At 38.5% G+C, this 24,059-nt stretch overlaps 2 protein-coding genes across 2 annotated transcripts; both read right to left on the reverse strand.

The window, feature by feature from the left end:
* Positions 1 to 1,909: 1,909 nt before the first annotated feature.
* Positions 1,910 to 6,386, reverse strand: LOC133541640 (metalloproteinase inhibitor 2-like). Its single transcript, XM_061885164.1, has 5 exons — positions 6,190 to 6,386; positions 2,633 to 2,709; positions 2,450 to 2,552; positions 2,210 to 2,322; positions 1,910 to 2,147 (listed from the first exon to the last, which is right to left on the reverse strand). Exons 1-5 carry the CDS (start codon positions 6,329 to 6,331, stop codon positions 1,977 to 1,979), a joined length of 606 nt encoding a protein of 201 aa, XP_061741148.1. The 5' UTR covers positions 6,332 to 6,386; the 3' UTR covers positions 1,910 to 1,976.
* A 7,659-nt stretch (positions 6,387 to 14,045) lies between these two features.
* LOC133541648 (metalloproteinase inhibitor 2-like) lies at positions 14,046 to 18,994 on the reverse strand. Its single transcript, XM_061885171.1, has 5 exons — positions 18,785 to 18,994; positions 14,794 to 14,870; positions 14,616 to 14,718; positions 14,358 to 14,470; positions 14,046 to 14,286 (listed from the first exon to the last, which is right to left on the reverse strand). The coding sequence occupies exons 1-5, from the start codon at positions 18,912 to 18,914 to the stop codon at positions 14,113 to 14,115; spliced, it is 597 nt and encodes a 198-aa protein (XP_061741155.1). The 5' UTR covers positions 18,915 to 18,994; the 3' UTR covers positions 14,046 to 14,112.
* Between the last annotated feature and the right edge of the window lie 5,065 nt (positions 18,995 to 24,059).

A 24,059-nucleotide genomic window follows, 5' to 3' on the forward strand; every position in this document is an offset into this window, starting at 1 on the left:
TTAAACCAGTGTGGGTGGCACTGGGAGCAGGTGGGTAAAGTGTTTTGCCCAAGGACAAACCGGCAGTGACTAGGATGGCGGAAGCGGGGATCAAACCTGCAACGCTCAAGTTGCTGGCACGGCCACTCTACCAACCGAGCTATACCGCCCCAAAAAGTCAAAATTGTAGGCTATGACTTTCAATCGTAACCAAGCATGCATCAATGTAGCTCTCGTCTCAAAGTAGGTGTACTGTCACCACCTGTCAGATCATGCCCTGACTTTTGACTTTTTTGCTGTTTTCCTGTGTGTAGTGGTTTTGTTCTTGTCTTGCGCTCCTAATTTGGTGGCTTTTTTTTGCTATTTTCCTGGAGCAGTTTCATGTCTTCCTATGAGCGAAATTTCCTGCATCTACTTTGTTTTTATCCTTCTTCGTGTGGACATTGTCGATTGTCATGTCATGTTCGGATGTACATTGTGGACTCCATCTTTGCTCCAGTCCAGCATTCTGTTTTTGTTTACTTTGTAGCCAGTTCAGATTTAGTTTCATTCTGCATAGCCTTCACTAAGCTTCAATGCCTTTTATGGGAACTTATCTTGTTTATTTTTGGTTTAAGCATTAAATACCTTTTTACCTGCACCCTGCCTCCCGCTGTTTCCGACATCTAAAAAGCAATTGGTACCTGCTGCCACCTATTGATATGGAAGAGTATTACAGTTACTCTGCCGAGCTCTAGACAGCAACGACCGACCACTCAACACATTTGCAGACTATAATTACTGATTTGCAAAAAAATATTTTTTACCCCAAATAGGTGAAATTAGATCTTTCATGGCACAAGGCCTCCAAGTGTCATTGCTATGGTTGTCACCCGCCCACTAAAACACAATTACATGGAAATATCACATCTTGGGCAATTCTTCAAAGTTAAAACAGCTGAAATTTAAGGGGCGTTTTGCCAAAAGTTGGTCAACTTGACAGTCACTGCTCGGACCATTAGCCTTGCCATTCTACATCGCTCATCCCAAAGGCTTACAAATGTCAAAGATGAAGTGCATCTTAGTTTATCTGCACTCTGCATTGCCCAAACATTTGCTGATAGCTGATACTCATGTCAAAAGGCTCATCAATGTTGAGATGTGTAATTGAGGCAGGATTTGAACATCAAAAGTGTTCTGCTAAAAGTTGGTTGACTTATCACAGTGAAGATACAATAGCACCAACATTGTGTTAACAGGGTTCAACTTTAGCAAGGAAATAGATTTTTAGATCGCCACACCATAAGACAAATACTGCACTGAGACATAAGAACACAGGCCAAAAAAATATGTAGAATATGCTTTATAAAAGAGCCCAGTCCAGTAAAGTCAGAGAATGACAGTTTTTGAAACTCGATTTTACCATTACACAAGTGCAGTAAAAGTCACATGTTAGGATGATAGTGGTTCTAACTTCACTAAATACCAACTTAGCTCTCAAAGTACCACCAAAATAACCAACATTGATACAGTAGCAGTGGGCCAAAGTATTTATTAAAAACAGGGCATGGGTTTTACTTAAGTACATTTATTTTTTTTTAGCCACTAAACAGTTCGAACACTAAAGATTGTAGATTTGGTGTACCATTAAAACGGAGCCCACATTCCACACTGAATCACTGCAAAAAAGGTTCCTGCCGCGCAGCCTTGGATATTTTAACCTCAGACAAATCGGAATAGAGCTGAGATGAAATTGCTTGGGAAAAAAAAAAATATATATATATATATATATACAAACATGCCATTTCATCTTTTGAGCATACATTTCTGAATGTGGGACACAATGAAGTCTGTAACCAAAGGTGTGCTTGTTTACGCCCCACCAGTAAATCAGTACTTTGGACAGAAGTCATGTTCATTTAAAAAAAAAAAAAAAAATTGAAACATTGCATTGAGTTAACTGAATTTATTGGTAATTTACATTCTGTTCATGGAGCTTTCAGGGTCGATAATGTTCATTAACCCCTTCCGGGTGAGGCGACCTCCTTGTACCAAGCACAAGAACCATCACTTCCCTTGACGCAAGCACATTGCTGCTTCTCGTCGACAGAATTCCCCGTCAGCCACTCCGTCCACAAGCACTCATTCGGGCCGCTGATTCCACACGGGACAGCGGTGCAGCGAGTGACCTGGAGGATAAAGATTGGGATTTAAAAACATTTTCATTGATCCTCAAATTAGGTTTGCTTACCTTGCAATCACAGCCCATCCTATACCGCTCTGCCAGGATCTTGTGGCTGTTTTTCCAGGGTACAACATAGTTACAGGATGACGCGTAAAGTGCCCCGTTAGCCTTAAGTGGGCCTGCAATGAGGTGGAGAGAAAAAACCCCAAAAATGTTTGACTGAACAGCCTTCAGTTGTACAAATTGAAATGAAGGTGTCATTTCCATTGTCACCTGTGGGAACAAAAACAATATATTTATTTTTACCTGTGATGAAATATTCGACACCTTTGGTGAGCGTTACACCACATGCTGCAGAGGATGCCGCAGTGTAGATGGTATCATAGTACTTTATAGGACCCTTCAAGATCTGCAAAAAAACAAAAAAAATAAATGTGCATTCATCCATAAACTTCACTGAAATGTATATATAAAAAAAAAGCTAAAAACCTTTTGCAGCTTGATGTCATACTTTATATCATCAAATTCACCAGCAGTTGTAATGGCAAGCACCTTTGCCTTGATGACTAGAAAAATAAAGCCAGTCAGCATTTTTGGAAAAACAAAATCGATCCCTACAGGTCTCTCTCCTTGCCTTCAACTGTTTAACATCCTGCAGGAGACTCAGATTAAAGCAGAGTTGACTGGTATTAGTTCCAAAACTAACAAATGTCGGTTCATTTTTGCAATTGCAATTTGGACAGGAAATCCTATCAAAAGCATTGAATGATCCTAACAAATGCACATTTGTCTTCAATTTCATTTAAAGAACACTACGTCCGGAATCAACATTGCCTGACTATGTATCCGTTTGGAGACATTTGTGTGTTTTGGTACATCTAATTACTTGTAACGGCAAAATAAACATGGTCTGAAAGCACAACATGCCGTCTTCCATAGCTTATCGTGCAAGAGAATACAAATTTAGTTTAAAATGTTTTAACATTTATATCTCTTGATGAACTTACATCTTCTCCATCACCTTTTATTTAAAAACACACCACAACCTTGTGAACTTTGAGACCATGGACTTTAGACTTTTCAGCTCTGATAAAATAATCAGGGTTTCATTTTGCAAATTCTACCAAAGTTCAACAAAGTGTCTACATTAAACTTAAATATGCCTTGTGATGGATTTATAGATAAGTTTACATAAAAGTGTTTCAATTGCAGAGGTGGGTAGTAACGCGCTACATTTACTCAGTTACATCTACTTGAGTAACTTTAGGGATAAATTGTACTTCTAAGAGTAGTTTTTATGCAACATACTTTTACTTGAGTATATTTATAGAGAAGAACCGCTACTTTTACTCCGCTCCATTTATCTGCAATCAGGCCGCTACTCGCTACTTTTTATCGATCTGTTAATGCACGCTTTGTTTGTTTTGATTTTGTCAGACACGCATTCAAAGTAGGAACTACGCATGCCTGTGTTTCAATCAAATGCAGTCACTGGTGACGTTGGACCAATCAAACAGAGCCAGGTGGTCACGTGACCGTCACACGTAGAACCCGACATGTTACCATTTAGTGGTCAACTGTACGGAATATGTACAATCTACTAATAAAAGTTTCAGTCAACCAATCAATCAATCGTGTAAAGGAAAAAAGACACTTTATTTCAACCGTACTTCCCGTCAAAAGCCTAAAGACTGATCGCACAGTTCCGGTCTTCACAATAAAAGTGCTGCTCCATCGCGACTGTGCTAACAAAATAAGAGTCTCCGAAAGCCAGCGCAAACAAACTAGCAAGCTACGGAGTTTGCCGCCAATGTATTTCTTGTAAAGTGTATAAAAACAAATATGGAAGCTGGACAAATAAGATGCCAAAAACCAACGATTTTCATGACGTATTAGACGGAGGAGGAACTTTTTCTCCATTTGAAAACCGGGACGTTATCAGCACTATACTATAGGATTCCAATCAATGCAAGTCATCAGAATCAGGTAATACACCAACTTATATTCCTGTCTTCATTAAAGATAGGAATCTATGTGTTGAACATGCATGTATATTCATTAACACACCTTTAACATGTGAACAAAAACGGCAAAATAAATAAACATAACATATACATATATATATACACACACATACACTGTATATGATATGTATATATGAGGTAGATCACCTCGACTTGGTCATTTATTAAGTAATTGATTAACGTTGAAAATCTTATTGGGGTGTTACCATTTAGTGCTCAATTGTAGGGAATATGTACTGTACAGTGCAATCTACTAATACAAGTTTTAATCAATCAATCAATCAATGAAGGCCTACTGAGCCTATGGTGCTGTTAAGTTATTGTGGCTCAATTTGCCTTAAAAAATTTTTATTTCAATGTATTATTATTTAATATATATTATTGTTTTAGTTTCTTAAGAGATATTCCTGGCTCTGAATTTGCTCATTGCTATTTATATGTTTTTGTGCATTATTTGTTGCCTTAATCATTAAACAAACAGGTTACTCATCAGTTACTCAGTACTTTAGTAGTTTTTTCACAACATACTTTTTACTTTTACTCAAGTCATTTGGGTGACTACTCCTTACTTTTACTTGAGTAATACATCTCTAAAGTAACAGTACTCTTGAGTACAATTTCTGGCTACTCTACCCACCTCTGTTCAGTGCTTTCGCAGCCATTTTAGTGTAATGAAGCAAAACAGCTTCATTAGTCGTTACCACTTGTGCAATACTATGTTCACAAGTCCCTTTGCTAGCTATGAACATGTTTAGTTAGGGCTTTTAAATGTTACTGTGCAAATTTTTGGCAAAAAGTCAAAATTGTTGGGAGAAAAAGTTAATTGCAAACTGTTATTAGCGCAGTTTTTTTGTCAACATGGTTGCTTCCAAAAACTTCCACTAAAACTTAGACATTGATTCAAAAGCAGAGTTAACTGGTAGTTCCAAAAAAAACAAAACAAATTAGGCTTCACTTTTGCAAAGCTTGCACTTTCTACCAAACCTTATAAAACAATTACAATAAACTTGATAAAAATGCCTTGTGATAGATGTATAGAATATATCATTGTTAGTGTACAGGAGTTTCTCTTGTTTATATAGTATTGTTCTTGTATTATATTGTTTATGTTGAATGTGGAATGAGTGAGAGGGGTTGGGATATTATAAGCATCTGCTTCATCCAACCCCTTTAAGCCTTGCATAAATATCTCCGCCTAAATGTAAAAAAAAGTTTTGTTGTACTGTGGAGGTTTGAAATAAATATATTAATTCATTATAAAAATAATTTCAATTCAAGTGTCATGAAGCAAAACTGCTTCATTAGTCATTAGCAACAGCTGTGCCATACTATGTTCACAAGTTAACTAGCTAGCTATGAACATGTCTAGTTAAGGCTTTTAAAATATTCCTGTGCAAGATTTATGGGCACAAAGTCAACAAAATAGGAAAAAGTTTATGGCAAACCTACTCAGTGGCCTAGTGGTTAGATTGTCTGCCCTGAGATCGATAGGTTGTGAGTTTAAACAGGCCGAATCATACCAAAGACTATAAAAATGGGACCAGTTACCTCCCTGCTTGGCACTCAGCATCAAGGGTTGGAATCGGGGGTTAAATCACCAAAAATGATTCTCGGGCGCGGCACTGCAGCTGCCCACTGCTCCCCTCATATCCCAGGAGGTGATCAAGGGGATGGGTCAAATGCAGAGGACAAATTTCACCACACCTAGTGTGTGTGTGAGACAATCATTGGTACTTTAACTTTATCAATTAGCAACACTTTATAGTTTAGCACCGTTTCTTTGTGTCAACATGGCAGTTTCTAAAACTTAAGATATATATATATATTCTAAAGGTAACAGGCCAACCTGTGAGACAGTACGCAAGTAGTTTTCTTTTTATTCCCCATCTGACCTAATCTCAGAATTGTGCAGGATGCAGAAAGTGGACCAATGTTTGAGTACATCTACAGTGAGTGCAATAAATAATGATGCAATTATCTTTGAAAGGATGAATCAAACACATATTCTGAATTTTAACTTACCGACATCTGACTCGCAAAACGCCACCTGTGGATGCACAGGAAAACATCTGCAGGCTTGTGCTCCTTCTTGCAGCTGCCACATGCACAGCAGCACCAGGGGGAACACACAACACTTCATCCAACTCATCATGGAAGAAAACATGGATAAGACGCAGCTTTGAGAGCAATAATGCAGTGGGCAGAACCTCTGATCACCTTTCTAGCGGAGAGTGGCTTTTATATGTGTGCAGGCTCCTCCCAGACCATCACCTGCATATTTGGATGATTGATTTCACCTTTGCACACACCTGTCTGGGACAATTTCTATGGCAGTACAGTCTCTCATTCCTCTAATTGGTTCCTGGCATGACTGTAGTAAATGTGTTTCTGAGAAGTGTTATTATTAATATTAAATTGTATATGTTGATAGAGCATAAAAATGTTTATGACCTTCTAAATATGTTTTTTTAACATTGGTAAATCCCTCTAAATATGAAATAACACCATATAGTCACTTTTATTTCACCCTAAATAGTAGCCTTGAGTGTGTTCTAATGTAGATTACAGTACTCACTGCCAGCCTAGAGGATCTTCCAAGTGTCATTGCTATGGTTGTCCCCCGCCCACTAAAACCCAACTATTACATGGAAATACTTCATCACATTCTGGGTAATTCCTCCGAGCTAAAATTTAGCTGAAATTTATGGTGTGTATTGCCAAAAGTTGGTCGACTTGACAGTCACTGCTCGGACCATTGAGTTGAGTTGAGTTCGAGTTTATTGCGAACGTGCAAGCATACAACATGATACATCACAATTTCCAGTTTCTCTTTTCAGCATGTTCCAAAGGGAGTAGGAAGAAGCAGAGCTTATTTAATCCTACCCCTTTTCTTTTACATAACAGTTGCTAAAACTTTTGTTCACTTCCTGTTCTCAATGTATTCACAATATACTCCATACGTCAGTTGTTCTCAAATGGGGGTACGAGTACCCCTGGGGGTACTTGAAGGAATGCCAAGGGGTACGTGAGATTTTTTTTTTAAATATTCTAAAAATAGCAACAATTCAAAAATCCTTTATAAATATATTTATTGAATAATACATCTGCAAAATATGAATGTAAGTTCATAAACTGTGAAAAGAAATGCAACAATGCAATATTCAGTGTTGACAGCTAGATTTTTTGTGGACATGTTCCATAAATATTGATGTTAAAGATTTCGTTTTTGTGAAGAAATGTTTAGAATTAAGTTCATGAATCCAGATGGATCTCTATTACAATCCCCAAAGAGGGCACTTTAAGTTGATGATTACTTCTATGTGTAGAAATCTTTAATTATAATTGAATCACTTGTTTATTTTTCAACAAGTTTTTAGTTAGTTTTATAGCTTTTTTTCCAAATAGTTCAAGAAAGACCACTACAAATGAGCAATATATTGCACTGTTATACAATTTAATAAATCAGAAACTGATGACATAGTGCTGTATTTTACTTCTTAATCTTTTTTTTTCAACCAAAAATGCTTTGCTCTGATTAGGGGGTACTTGAATTTAAAAAAATTCACAGGGGGTACATCACTGAAAAAAGGTTGAGATCCACTGCCATAAGTAATCACAATAAAGATAAATAAATACATATTGGTGAAAGAATGTTGGATGAATAAATTCAGAATGTTTATCATGGTTCTTATTTGTACTTTGTAAACACGTTTAAGTTTGAAGAGTTTCCTGAAGTGGATCATATTAGTACATTGTTTGATTGCTTTGCTTAATCCATTCTATAATTTAATTCCACATACTGATATACTGAAGGTCTTAAGTGTTGTACGTGCATTCAAATGTTTTAATATACATTTATCTGTAAGATTATATTCATCCTCTGTTGTTGTACATTCTTGTTTAGCAGGTTATAGTTTGCTTTATGTATAATTTTAGCGATTTGCAAATTCACTATGTCGTGGAATTTCAGTATCTTTGATTCATTAGCCGTGTTGTTAGCATTGCCATTCTACATCGCTCATGCCAAAGGTAACCAATGTCAAAGATGAAGTGCATCAACAGAGTTTATTTCCACTCTGCATTGCCCAGACATTTGCTAGTAGCATTAAGTGGCACATGGAGTGCTGGCACCTCTCGTCTTTTGATATCACTCATGTCAAAAGGCTCATCGATGTGGAGATGTGTTATTGATGAGGCAGGCTTTGAAGATGAAGTGTTCTGCCAGAAGTTGGTTAACTTATCGCAGTGAAGATACAATAGCACCAACATTAATTGTCGTGTTAGCGGGGTTCAACTTTAACCCGGAAATATCTTTATAGATCGCCACAACATAGGACAAATACCGCACTGAGACATAAGAACATATGCCAAAAAAATATGTAGAGTATGTTTTAAAAAGAGCCCAGTCCAGTAAAGTTAGAGAATGACAGTTTTTGAAACAATATCTCAATTTTCCATTACACAAGAGTAGTAAAAGTTTAGGGCACTGTCAGGATCATGTTCTTTGATTTCTCCAGTGCCTTTAAAGGCCTACTGAAATGAGATGTTCCTATTTAAACGGGGATAGCAGGTCCATTCTATGTGTCATACTTGATCATTTCGCGATATTGCCATATTTTTGCTAAAAGGATTTAGTAGAGAACATCCACGATAAAGTTTGCAACTTTCGGTGCTAAGAGAAAAGCCCTGCCTCTACCGGAAGTCGCGGACGATGACGTCACACGTTTGATGGCTCCTCATATAGTCACATTGTTTTTAATGGGAGCCTCCAACAAAAAGTGCTATTCGGACCGAGAAAACGACAATTTCCCCATTAATTTGAGCGAGGCTGAAAGATTCGTGTTTGAGGATATTGATAGCGACGGACTAGGGAAAAAAAAAAAAAAAAGCGATTGCATTGGGACGGATTTCAATGTTTTTAGACACATTTACTAGGATAATTCTGGGAAATCCCTTATCTTTCTATTGTGTTGCTAGTGTTTTAGTGAGTTAAATAGTACCTGATAGTCGGAAGGGTGTCTCCACGGGTGTCTTGACGCGCAGTGTCTCAGGGAAGTCGACAGCAGCTATGGGCGTCACAAGCTCAGCTTTTCTCGGGTAAGAACTGACTTTTTAACCACAATTTTCTCACCGAAACCTGTTGGTTGACATTTGGTAGGGATCCATGTTGGCTTGGCCGCGCTCTGATGCATAGGAAAGTTTCACCTCCAGGAATTTTAAACAAGGAATCACCGTGTGTTTGTGTGGCTAAAGACTAAAGCTTCCCAACTCCATCTTTCTACTGTGACTTCTCCAATGATAATTGAACAAATTGCAAAAGATTCAGCAACACAGATGTCCAAAAAACTGTATAATTATGCCGTTAAAGCAGACGACATTTAGCTCTGTGTGTGCGCAGCGCTCATACTTCTTAAAAACCCGTGACGTCTTGCGTACACGTCATCATTACACGACGTTTCGAAGACGAAACTCCCAGGAAATTTAAAATTGTAATTTAGTAAACTAAAAAGGCCGTATTGGCATGTGTTGCAATGTTAATATTTCATCATTGATATATAAACTATCAGACTGCGTGGTGGGTAGTAGTCGGTTTCAGTAGGCCTTTAACACCATTCAGCCAATTTTGATGAGTGACAAGTTGCTGTTGGATGGGTGGTGGTTCATCCGTTGTCTCCTGGATCACTCCCCAGTTTGTGCGACTGGGGAGCTCCCTGTCGGATTCTGTGGTCAGTGGTGTAGGTGTTCCACGGGGGACCGTCCTGTCTACGTTCCTGTTCACCTTTTAAACCTCAGACTTCCAGTATAGTTCCAGTTCCTGCAACTTTCAGATATACTCTGATGACTCTGTTGTGGTCGGGTGTATCAGAGGACAGGAAATGGAGTACAGGACACTGATCGCTGACTTTGTGGAGTGGTCTCAGATGAACTATCTGCTCCTTAATGTGGACAAGATCAAGGAGTTGGTCATAAACTTCAAGATGAGAATGACCCCGGTGGAGGCTGTCAAGCTCCAGGGCCGGGAGGGGGCAGTACAAGTACCTGGGAGTCCACTTGAACAGAAGACTGGACTGGAGGGACAACTGCAAAGCTGTTGACAAGAAGGGCATGAGCGGACTCTTTTTCCTGAGGAAGCTTAGTTCCTTTAAAGGCCTACTGAAATGAGATTTTCTTATTTAAACAGGGATAGCAGGTCCATTCTATGTGTCATACTTGATCATTTCGTGATATTGCCATATTTTTCCTGAAAGGATTTAGTAGAGACCATCGACGATAAAGTTTGAAACTTTTGGTCGCTAATAAAAAAGCCTTGCCTGTACCGGAAGTAGCAGACGATGTGCGGGTTGTAGGGCTCCTCATATCCTCACATTGTTTATAATCATAGCCACCAGCAGCAAGTGCAATTCGGACCGAGAAAGCGACAATTTGCCCATTAATTTGAGCGAGGATGAAAGATTTGTGGATGAGGAAAGTTAGAGTGAAGCACTAAAAAAAAAAAGAAAGAAAGAAAAGGCGACCGCTCCTGGCGACGGCAGTGTGAGCAATTCAGATGTTATTAGACACATTTACTAGGATAATTCTGGAAAATCCCTTATCTGCTTATTGTGTTAATGTTTTAGTGAGATTATAAAGTCAAACTGTCCTTCTGTCAAGTCAGAATGTGCAATAATGTTATGTTACAAAATGTGCCTTGTATATACTTTTTTATTTTCATTTTTTATTTTTAGCTAAGTACCGTGTGACTTGTTGAAGGGTGGACTATCAATGTAAGATTTTCATTGTACGGCAAACTGTCTGTGTAACTGTGCATATGACAATAAACAATCTTGAATCTTTAATACCTGAAAGTCGGAGGGCTGCGGTGAACGCCAGTGTCTCTGAGAGAAGCCAAAGGAGGAGCCAAGATCACAGCTGCTTTTTTGACAGCTACAGGAGGAGGTCGCATAATCCACTCAAGTCTCCGGTAAGAGCCGACTTAATATCACAATTTTCCCTTCCAAAAACTTGCTGGTTGACGTAGAGAAACATGTTCGGTTGACCGCGCTGTGTTAAAGCTGCACAACAAACAAAGAAACACCGGCTGTGTTTCGGTGTTAAAGGCAGCTGCAATCCACCGCTTCCCACCAACAGCATTCTTTATAGTCTCCATTATTGAACAAATTGCAAAACTTTCAGCAACACAGATGTCCAAATTACTGTGTAATTATGCGATGAAAAGAGACAACTTTCAGTCGTAAGTGGTGCTGGGCTAATATGTCCGCTACAACCCGAGACGTCACAAACACGTGTCATTCCGTGACGTTTTCAACAAGAAACTCCGCGGGAAATTTAAAAATGTAATTTAGTAAACTAAATCGGCCGTACTGGCATGTGTTGCAATGTTAAGATTTCATCATTGATATATAAACTATCAGACTGCGTGGTCGGTAGTAGTGGGTTTTAGTAGGCCTTTAATGTGTGCAGCAAGCTGTTGGAGATATTTTATCAGTCTGTTGTGCCCAGTACTTTGTAGTGGTTTGTTGGGGCAGCAGCACCAGCAAAAGGGACTTAAACCAGATTGACAAACTGATCCGGAAAGCCGGCCAATCTATTGGCACACAGTTGAAGGCGTTTGTGTCAGTGAGGGACAGGAGGACACTGGACAAGCCTGTCCACCCACTCCAGACAATTGAGGGACAGCGTAGTTCAAACTCCAACAGGCTCCTTCAGCTTCATTCCTTCAGCGTTCAATTCAAGAACTCCTTTATTCTGCACTCCATCCAGCAGTATAATCACTCGCCATACAGCAATAGTTATGTTTCCTGACACCTATGTTAGCTACTTCATGTCTATTTTTTGCTGGATCTACACTATTTTATACTATAATATTCCATCCATCCATTTCCTACTGCTTATTCCCTTTCTCCCGTCCAAAGTCAAAACCTAGTAACTCACTTCTAGCTGATTTTGAGAAAACAAAGGAAAACCAATCTATCTTGATGCTGTCTTACAAAGATCTACAAAGTCATCAAGCGTATAGATGTTTTCTTGAGCTTTCATTTTCTTGCCGATTGAGCCATGGATTGAATCTGCTCTCATGAACGTGTGCCCTTTCTCCAGATATTTTATCACAATCTCAGGTGGGCCCCATTCTGCGTTTGCACATTGGGCAAGAGCCGTGTACAGCGTCCAGTTTTTATTTTGACCTCCAGTTATCTGCTCAAAAGAGTTTGCAAGGGAAAGAATCAAGAACAATACATTTAATGAAGGTGCTTGCAACGTCCTGGGCCAATCTTCCAAATATCCCCTCGTGCCATAGTATCACATAATCAGGTTGACCGTCGGCCCCCATTCGTGCAAATGTCTCAAAAGACAATAAGGCGACTGACAAAGAAGCTCCGATTGGTCCCTTGAGATACTAGGTTTTTCTGTTGTATCTACGCGGTTACGTGGTAGTTGCTAGGTCCTGCCATATACGTAACAGCTTACTTACGGAACAAATTACAATATCGCATACACTAATGTAAAGCATATCACCTGGGAACTCCAAAATTATCAGCTCAGTTTTGACCAAAATTGAGTTACTGGGTTTTACCTTTGGACGGAAGCTTTGGAGTCACTGGTGCCTATCTCAGTTACAATTGGGCGGAAAGTGGGGTACACCCTGGACAAGTCTACTATAATATTGTACATGGTGAGTTTTCCTTGCCCTTATATGGGGCCTACCGAGGAAGTCGTAGTGGTTTGTGTTGTGGTTTGTGATTTAGGGCTATATAAGTAAACATTGGATTGATTGATATGTAAATATTACATATAAGTTATATTGCTTTTAGCCTAATTTATACCTGCATTGGCCTTCATCTAACTGAGCTACTGTGTGGAACAATTTACCTTGTGGATCATTAAAGTTTGTCCAAATCTAAAAGTCACACAGACAGCGGTTCAAACTTCACTAAATACCAACTTAGCGCTCAAGTACCATCATTGTTACAGTAGCATAGTGGGCCCAAGTATTAACAGAGCAGGGGTTTTAATAATCCATCCATCCATCTTCTTACGCTTATCCGAGGTCGGGTCGCGGGGGCAGCAGCCTAAGCAGGGAAGCCCAGACTTCCCTCTCCCCAGCCACTTCGTCTAGCTCTTCCCGGGGGATCCCGAGGCGTTCCCAGGCCAGCCGGGAGACATAGTCTTCCCAACGTGTCCTGGGTCTTCCCCGTGGCCTCCTACCGGTTGGACGTGCCCTAAACACCTCCCTCGGGAGGCGTTCGGGTGGCATCCTGACCAGATGCCCGAACCACTTCATCTGGCTCCTCTCGATGTGGAGGAGCAGCGGCTTTACTTTGAGTTCCTCCCGGATGGCAGAGCTTCTCACCCTATCTCTAAAGGGAGAGCCCCGCCACACGGCGGAGGAAACTCATTTCGGCCGCTTGTACCCGTGATCTTATCCTTTCGGTCATGACCCAAAGCTCATGACCATAGGTGAGGATGGGAACGTAGATCGACCGGTAAATTGAGAGCTTTGCCTTCCGGGTTTTAATCAAGTACATTTAATATTTGCAGCCACTAACAGTTTGAACAGAATCAAAGAAAATTGTGAATACGGTGTACCATTAAACAGAGGCCACATTCCATACTGATAATCACTGCAAAAAAAGGTTCGTGTCTCACAGCCCTGAATAGATAATCTAACCTCAAGACAAAAATCTGAACAGAGCTGAAAAATGAAATTGATTGGAGGGGAACAATTATGTGCCATTTCATCCTTTGAGCATACATTTACATTTCTCAATGTGGGACATAATGAAGTCTGTAACCAAAGGTGCGCCCATTTCTCCCTCAGTAAATCAGTACTTTGGGCAGAAGTAATTTTAAAGAAAATTGAAACCCTCAAAAACATTGCATTGAGTTAACTGAATTTATTGATAATTTACATTCTGTTCATGGAGCTTTTAGGGTCGATAATGTTCATTAACCCCTTCTGGGTGAGGCAATCTCCTTGTACCAGGCACAAGAACCATCACTTCTCTTGACGCAAGCACATTGCTGCTTCTCCTCGTCGGCGGAATTCCCCGTCAGCCACTCCGTCCACAAGCACTCATTCGGGCCGCTGATTCCACACGGGACAGCGGTGCAGCGAGTGACCTGGAGGATAAAGATTGGGATTTAAATACTTTCTTCACATTTTCATTGATCCTCAAATTAGGTTTGCTTACCTTGCAATCACAGCCCATCCTATACCGCTCTACCAGGATCTCATGGCTGTTTTTCCAGGGTACAATATAGTTACAGTATGACACGTACAGTGCCCCGTTAGCATTTAGTGGGCCTGCATGAGGAGGAGTGAAAAAAAACAAAAAAAAACAGGAAAAACAGAAAAATGTTTGAGTAAACCACCTTAGTTGTACAAACTGTACTGAAGGTGTCATTTCCACTGTCACCCGTGGGAATAAAAAAAACATTGAAATATTTACCTATGATGAAATATTCGACACCTAAGGTGAGCGTTACACTACATGGTACATAGGCTCCAACAGTGTAGATGGTATCATAGTTCTTTATAGGACCCCTCAAGATCTGCAAAAATCAAACCAAATAGATGTGCATTCATCCATAAACTTCACTGAAATGTATAAAAAAAAAGCTAAAAACCTTTTGCAGCTGGATGTCATACTTGATATCATCAAATTCACCAGCAGTTGTAATGGCAAGCACCTTTGCCTTGATGACTAGAAAAAAAACAAAGCCAGTCAGCATTTTGGAAAAAAAAAAAAAAAAAAAAAAATTAAAAATCGATCCCTACAGGCCTCTCTGCTATCTGTTTAACATCATACAGGGGACTCAGATTAAAGCAGAGCTGACGTGTATTGGTTCCAAAAAACTAAATGTCAGGTTCGTATTTATTTCGTTATTTTTTAAATAGCAGCAATTTTGCATCATTTAGACAGGAATTCGCATTTGTCTTAAAATTCATTTAAAGAACACTATGTGCAGACTCAACACTGCCTGACCACCATCTATCCCAGTGGTTCTCAAATGGGGGTACTTGAAGGTATGGCAAGAGATTCGAGAGATTTTTTTTTCAATATTCTAAAAACAACAAGAATTCAAAAATCCTTTATAAATATATTTATTGAATAATACTTCAAAAAAATATGAATGTAAGTTAATAAACTGTGAAAAAAATACAACAATGCTATATTAAATGTTGACAGCTAGATTTTTTTCGGGCATGTTCCATAAATATTGGTGTTAAAGATTTATTTTTTTGTGAAGAAATGTTTAGTGAAGTTGATGAATCCAGATGGATCTTTATTATAATCCCCAAAGAGGGCACTTTACTTCTGTGTAGAAATCTTTAATTATAATTGAATCATTTATTTTTCAAAGAGTTTAGTTTTTGCATCTTTTTCCCCCAAATACTTCAAGAAAGACCACTACAAATGAGCACTATTTTGCACTGTTATACAATTTAATCAGAAACTGATGACATTGCGCTGTATTTTACTTTCTTTTTTTCAACCAAAAATGCTTTGCTCTTATTAGGAGGTACTTTAATTTAAAATAAGATAAATAAATTAAAAAAAAAAAAAAAATGTTCACACGGGGTGCATCACTGAAAAAAGGTTGAGAACCACTGATCTATCAGATTGAGACATTGGCATGTTCTGGTACATTTAATCACTTGAAAAGACGAAATAATCATGGTCTGAAGCATAAACTCAAATTCACACTGTCTTCTATAGCTTATCGTACAAAAGTAAAAAAAAATAAATAAAAGCCTCAGTTTATTTATAACAATCTTGTGATGAACTCAAACGTCTTCATCTTTTTATTCAAACTCATCCCAACCCTCGTGAACTCAGACCATGGACTTTTTATCTTTTGATATAAGAATTAAACACGGCTTCACTTTTGCAAAACTTGCACACTCTACCAAACCTGATGAAAACATTTACATTCAGCTTTTAAAAATATGGAAGTAGAATTGTCTCACATCAAATTATAAATAGCAATATGATAATACAAATATTTTTTTATAAATATATACAAATCCAATTTATAAACAAACATGTGACATAAAAAATAAATCAATAATAAGTATAAATAAGTGTGTATTTGTAAATATTTGAGATTTTGATAGAAATATGCTTGATTTTGTATAGAATTTGCATATGTGGATCGCTTTTTGATGACACTCTCCTGAACAACCAGCAGAGAGCAGTGCAGCCAGAGCGGTCTCAGTCAGACACTCAGAGGCACACTAGGCAGGGTCATATGATGATTGTGACATTGCACCGATAGGAGATCAGTATCTACATCGGGACAATGTCATCAAACTGCATTGATACAATAAAATAAGCAGATAGCACGGTCTTTCAGATTAACTGGACAAATTAGTATGAGCTAAAAATAGCAAGCTCAGGCCCATTGTGTGTTCTCTGTCAGTGTTTTTCAACCACTGTGCCGCGGCACACTAGTGTGCCGTGACAGTACGGTGTGCCATGGGATATTATCTAATTTCACATATTTGTGATAAAAACATTTGTTGCAAACCAGTAATTATAGACAAAATTATGTGTTGTTTTTTTTGAGTGTCGGTGCTGTCTAGAGCAGTGTAATACTTTTCCATATCAGTAGGTATAGCAGGCGGCAGCTAATTGCTTTGTAAATGCAGGTAAAAAAGGTGTCTTATGCTTTAACCAAAAATGAAAAGGTGAGTGCCCTTAAGAATAGGCTTTGCAGCTTAGGGAAGGTTATGCAGAACGAAACTAAAACTGAACTGGCTGCAAAGTAAACGAAAACAGAATGCTGGACGACAGCAAAAACTTACTGTGGAGCAAAGACGGCGTCCACAATGTAAAGCCGGACATGACATGACAATCAACAATTTCCTCACAAAGACGGATAAAAACTGAAATATTCTTGATTGCTAAAACAAAGTAGATGCGGGAAATATCACTCAAAAAGACATGAAGCTGCTGCGGGAAAACACCAAAACATTTTTAAAAAGCCACCAAAAAAGGAGTGCTAAAACACTACACAGGAAAACAGCAAAAACGCTAAATAAGTCTTGGCATGATGTGACAGTACACCTACTTTGAGACAAGAGCTATATTAATGCATGTTTGGTTATGCTTTAAGGTCCATTTTCTACCGCTTATTCCCTTTGGGGTTTTTGGTGCCTAATTCAGCTACAATCATTTCCAACAATTGCGACAAGGACTTTTAACTGTCAACTGAGTTGAGGATTTCCACTGGTGGTGTGCCTCCGGATTTTTTCAACGCAAAAAATGTGCCTTGGCTCATAAATGGTTGAAAAACACTGCTCTATGTAAATGTGTGGATTGTTTTTGTGCACAGAACTCTGGGCTTTTTGCATATAATGCCCTGTGACCCAGACCACTCTGCACCACAGTGCCCTCTGCTGGTTTTTCAGGAGAGTGTAGGTCACATTTACTTGTGCATCTGGTTTGTGGGACGAATGCCTCAAATACGCAAAAAAGTAATCCACAAATGCAAATTCAATACAAAACCAAGCACATTTAAATTCAAATCTCAAATATGTTTACAAATACACGTTTATACAAATTTGTATGTCACATTTTTACATTTATATAAATTGCATTTGTATACATTTTCAAATCTCAAGTATATTATACAGCTTCACTGTGGAAGAGTGTTTAGTGAGTCTGTCTCACAATACGAAGGTCCTGAGTAGTCGGGATTCAATCCCGGGCTCTTTCTGTGTGGAGTTTGCATGTTCTCCCCGTGAATGCGTGGGTTCCCTCCGGGTACTCCGGCTTCCTCAAACCTCCAAAGACATGCACCTGGGGATAGGTTGATTGGCAGCAATAAATTGGCCCTAGTGTGTGAATGTGAATGTTGTCTATTTGTCTTGGCCCTGCGATGAGGTGGCGACTTGTCCAGGGTGTACATTGCCTTCTGCCCCATTGTAGCTGAGATAGGCACCAGCACCCCCCCGCTACCCCAAAGGGACAAGTGGTAGAACATGGATGGATGGTTGAAAGTATATATACACAAATACTCATTTTATTAGACATTGTTTATCACATTTGTATTTGTACATTTATTCATATATGCATATGTATTAAAATATTCAATTTGATGTTAGACAATTCTACTTCCATATAAAAACACCTTGTGATAGACGTATGGATACAATTATAAAAAAAAAATGTCTAAATTTAAGTGTAATATAAGAAAACTGTGCAACGCTATGTTCACAAGTCAACGTTCTAGCTATGACCATGTCTAGCTAAGGCTTTTAAAATGTTCTTGTGCAAGATTTTTGGGCAGAAAGTCAAAAATTGTTAGGAAAAAGTTTATGGCAAACATTGTGTTATGAACATCAATTAGCAACACTATATAGTTTAGCACTGTTTCTTTGTGTCAACATGTCTGCTTCCAAAACAAAGATATTTATTCAAGGTAACAGGCCAGCCAGTATGACTGAACGCAAGTATTTATTTTAATTCCTCATCCGACCCAATCTCAGACTTATGCAGGATGCAGAAGGTGGACCAATATTTGAGTATATCTACAGTGAGTGCAATAAATAATGATGCAATTATCTTTGAAAGGATGAACCCAACAGATAACATTCTGAATTTTAACTTACCGACATCTGACTCGCAAAACGCCACCTGTGGATGCACAGGAAAACATCTGCAGGCCTGTGCTCCTTCTTGCAGCTGCCACATGCACAGCAGCACCAAGGGGAACACACAACACTTCATCCAACTCATCATGGAAGAAAACGTGGATAAGACGCAGCTTTGAGAGCAATAATGCAGTGGGCAGAACCTCTGATCACCTTTCTAGCGGAGAGTGGCTTTTTTATGTTTGCAGGCTCCTCCCACACCATCACCTGCACATTTGGATGATTGATTTCACCTTTGCACACACCTGTCTGGGACACTTTCTATGGCAGTACAGTCTCTCATCCCTCTAATTGGTTCCTGGCATGACTGTAGTAAATGTGTCTCTGAGAAGTGTTATTATTAAAATTAAATTGTATATGCTGATAGTTAGAGCAAAAAAAAAGTATTTATGACCTACTAAATATGTTTTTTTAACAATGGTAAATCCCTCTAAACATGAAATAACAACATATAGTCACTTTTATTCCACCCAATATAGTAGTTACCTTGAGTGTGTTCTACTGTAGATTACAGCAGTGGTTCTCAAATGGGGCTACGCGTACCCCTGGGGGTACTTGAAGGTATCCCAAGGGGTACGTGAGATTTTTTTGAACTATTCTAAAAATAGCAACAGTTCAAAAATCCTTTATAAATATATTTATTATTATATAATACTTCAACAAAATATGAATGTAAGTTCATAAACTGTGAAAAGAAATGCAACAATACAATATTCAGTGTTGACAGCTCTATTTTTTGTGGACATGTTCCATAAATATTGATGTTAAAGATTTCTTTTTTTGAGAAGAAATGTTTAGAATTAAGTTCATGAATCCAGATGGATCTCTTTTACAATCCCCAAAGAAGGCACTTTAAGTTGATGATTACTTCTGTGTGTAGAAATCTTTATTTATCATTGAATCACTTGTTTATTTTTCAACAAGTTTTTAGTTATTTTTATATCTTTTTTTCCAAATAGTTCAAGAAAGACCACTACAAACGAGCAATATTTTGCACTGTCATACAATTTAATAAATCAGAAACTGATGACATAGTGCTTTATTTTACTTTTTTTTTTCCCAACCAAAAATGCTTTGCTCTCATTAGGGGGTACTTGAATTAAAAAAAATGTTCACAGGGGGTACATCACTGAAAAAAGGTTGAGAACCACTGGATTACAGTACTCACTGGCAGCCTGGATCAGTGTTTTTCAACCTTTTTTGTGGCAATGCACATTTTTTTCATTTAAAAATATGGAGGCCCACCACCAGCAGAAAATGTAAAAAATGTTTAACTCCACCAGGTTGTAGTGCCCTTTTTTGAGTGTGTTGGTTTTCCTGTGTGTAGAGATTTAGTTCTTGTCTTGCCCTGTTATTTTTGTGACCCTACATTTTGACATTATGTAGTTCCCAGCGGGATCATACGAACATGTCTTCCGTAACCTGTTTGCATTTTCTCCGTGTGTTTGAAGTTAGTCTCTTCCGCCGCAATTGTGCCCTTATAATGGGGAAATAAGGGCGTGTTTATATGCAAATTATGACAGACACGTACGCACTACCCATTTGCCCATTTGGCATTCAGTAACTTAACAGCAGGTGGGAACAATTGGGCCATTTAAGAACACGTCATGAATTTGAATGGCCTCCTCTTAGGAAATCACTTAAGAAAGATAAGAGGAAAATTTAGGAACGTATTGCTGAATGTGGCCCACTGTTCTGAACCACTATTGGAAACCTACGGTTGCATTGGTGGTTATATATTTAAGTGTAATCTTGAGCTGGTGACTAATTTGTAAAATATACAAATCAGGCAGAGTATTATACTTGCAGAGTCATTATAGCCATGTTGTCACTAAACAGACAAGTTCTGGACCAGAGATGACAACAGCAGGAGTGCACTGCTACCATGTAGTAACACATTAGAAAATGCAGTGCAATTTTTTTTTTTAAATAACTTTGTGCCCAAGTAGACTGAAAGCCAACAGGAGATGGAGGTCATGTCATGAGCGAGACAAGTCCAGGTAGAGCTGAATATTGTACCTCCTAAATGAGACTGTATAAAATATTAGAACAAATGCAATTGCTTTTTACCTGTCAAGCTGTGGTTGGCATTTTGGTACAAAAACATGATTGATGGAAAAATATTTGTATGTTTTAAATAAATATCACTTTCACCACATTGAGTATGTTCTTTGTAAACAAGTCTGCTTTCATTAATAAAAAGGCACTCATGCCGAATATTCAGGCACACGGCCGCAAAAATAAAGGAAATATTCGTTAGTAATATTTTAATATTCAACTTACCGACATCTGCTTGGCAAAACGCCGTCTGAGGATGCACAGGAGCACATGTGCATGCTCGTGCTCCTTCTTGCAGCCTCCACTTGCACAGCAGCACCAGGGGGAACAAACAACACTTCGTCTAACTCATGGTGGGAGAAAATGAAGCAGCTGTACCAGAGGAAAGTGCTTACAAAAAAAATGCAAAGATGAGTCTGGTATCCTTTCTTCTACTTTCTTGAGGGGGGCTTTTTATTGCTGCAGACTCCTCTCACACTCGTATAATTGGCTGATTGAAATAACCTTTACACACACCTGTCCACACCTGCGTGCACCCAGCAAACAAAAACCACGGCACTTTCAGTTTCTGTTTGATGTGTACCAACTAAAGCAGGGGTAGGGAACCTATGGCTCTAGAGCCAGATGTGGCTCTTTTGATGACTGCTTCTGGTTCTCAGATAAATCTTAGCTGACATTGCTTAACGCGATAATTATGAATCATTTTGCTGGTAATCACAGTGCTAAAAATAACGTGCAAAATACAAAACATTTTAATGTATTTAAATCCATCCATCCGTTTTCTACCGCACCTGTTCAAGAAGTCGTATTAATGGTAAGAAGTATTTTATGTCACGATGGGGGGTTCGCAGCTTGCTACAGGGTCGTTCTCCCAGGAAGGTAGACGGACTACTCGGGACATGGCATTTAGGTAAAAACATGATTTAATTTAAACTAAAGTTGTGGAGGCACAACTTGGGCTAAGGAACGAAGCTAACGCATAAACAGACTATGAACATAAATCAAAACTTACTTGGCATGGCATGAAGCACGAAACTATGGCAAGGCATGACACAAGTCAGCACAGAGCAAGAAAAGATCACATTGACGCCAGGGCGACTGACTGGCAAAGACAAGCTTAAATACTGCCTCTGATTAGTGCTCGGGAAGCAGGTGAGCGGGCATTTTGTCCACCAGAGACAGGTGGACAAAATGAGTAACCAAGGAAACCAGACAAGGGAGTGGAAAAAAACAGGAACTTGAAGAGTCCAAAAGACAAACAGCACATGGCCAAACACAAACATGATCAACAGGCATGACATTTGATTTATTATTGGTTAGCTTCAGAATAACAATGTTATTAAAAAGAATAAGTGACTTATTATACTCTAAATATGTTAGTCTTACTTAAAAATGCACACATTTAGTTGTATTCAGTGTTAAAAAAATATGATATGGCTCACACGGAAATACATTTTTGAAATATTTGGCTTTCATGGCTCTCTCAGCCAAAAAGGTTCCCGACCCCTGTACTAAAGCATGCAGACAATAAATGCCATTTAAAACAAGCAGAAAATGTATTGGACTATATTTCTGGTAATGTGTTTGTCCAGTTTCTTGTTGCCAGGCAGACATTCAATTATTGCTCATTGTACTGTTTCCATGGCAACTTAGGGCTGCCCCACAGAGCAGAGAAAGAACTCAGACTCTGTATTGCAGGGATGTCAAACATGTGGCCTGCGGGCCGGACCAGGCCCGTGAACAGGTTCAATCTAGCCCGCGAGATGAGTTCGCTAAGTGTAAAATGTAGTTGCATTTTTAAATTAAATTAACTGCTGTTCTACATGTGTCCACTGGATGTCCCAATAGCAATTCTGTTAGGCAAGCAAATAGTTGGTGAGCAAGTAGAACCCAGCAAGAGGTACACGGTAAAGCAGGGCTGCAACTCCTCCCCCTCGACTAAACGTAAAACAAACAGGAGTAAAAAAAAAATAATAATAACAATTGGTAACTCCACCCAAAATGGGCCTAGCCGTAGAAAATGGATGGATGTATAGATGCTGTACATTGATATAGTTCTGTGAAAATGTAGGTTTTCTGTTTAAATTCAAATAAAGTGAACAATGTGTGATTTACTACAATACTGTCAGTCTTTTAAGTTTTTATTTTTGGTTTGTTAAAATGTGTCACACATTGCACAGCTTTTACTTTTCTATCAATACACAGTGATCAGGGAGTAACTCAACCCTCTTGAATAGTTTCTCCCTCAGTTTGCATAGTTTGTTGAGTTAGCACAGAATGAATATGTATGTGGACATGACAGGTAGTTGAGAAATAGAAGAGTTTTTATTTATGCTTTATTTTGTTATTTGTTCAATCCTAGATGGGCTGTGACTAAGAGTTTAATGGTTTTGTAGATCCACTGAGATTAAGTCTAAGTTTATTGTGTTTTTCATGGTGTTTTTGAAACTGGGCCAATTTTTCCTCAGATTTTTCAACTCACTTGAAGTTTTTTATCGAGAGGTTATTAGTGATATGTACATTTTCAGAATGTGCTTGTTCTATTTTGGGCCAAAGTAAAACAAAGAAAACAATCTAAATTCGTCACAGTTGTATTGTATTCTTAAATTATGTCATGATTTTACCCATCCGGCCCGCGTCAGATCAGATTTTCCTCCATGTGGCCCCTGAGCTAAAATGACTGACACCCCTGCTGTATAGGACAGCAAAAAAAACAAAACTATAGACTAAGAGTAGTTTACTGATAGAAAAATCATCCCTCACATTTTTAAACATTAAACCTTTTTGGAAAGAATCAACCTTCCCTATTTTTCTGAGAAATCACATTTGTCATTTTCTGTCTAATACAAATGACAACAGTTCAAACCCGTGAAGGTCTGATTTTTTGTATTTATTTATTAAATTTTTTCATTGATAATTTAAGTGATTTGTGTTAAAAATCCAAAATCCTTATTTTCCCAGGAAATGTCTTATATTTTTAAATGCAAATGTTGACAGGTTCAGTTCAGTTTCAGTTTATTTCGAACATGCATAAGATACAATGTAATGCACCACACATTTCCAGTTGTTTCATTACAGCACGTCCGAAAAGGAGTAGGAAGAAGCAAAGCTTATTTCATCCTACCCCTTTCATACCATTGCAATTTTATTCAGTTTCCTTGTTCTCTGTAACAGA

The sequence above is a fragment of the Nerophis ophidion genome, linkage group LG23 (assembly GCF_033978795.1).
Source record: "Nerophis ophidion isolate RoL-2023_Sa linkage group LG23, RoL_Noph_v1.0, whole genome shotgun sequence".
Lineage (NCBI taxonomy): Eukaryota > Metazoa > Chordata > Actinopteri > Syngnathiformes > Syngnathidae > Nerophis > Nerophis ophidion.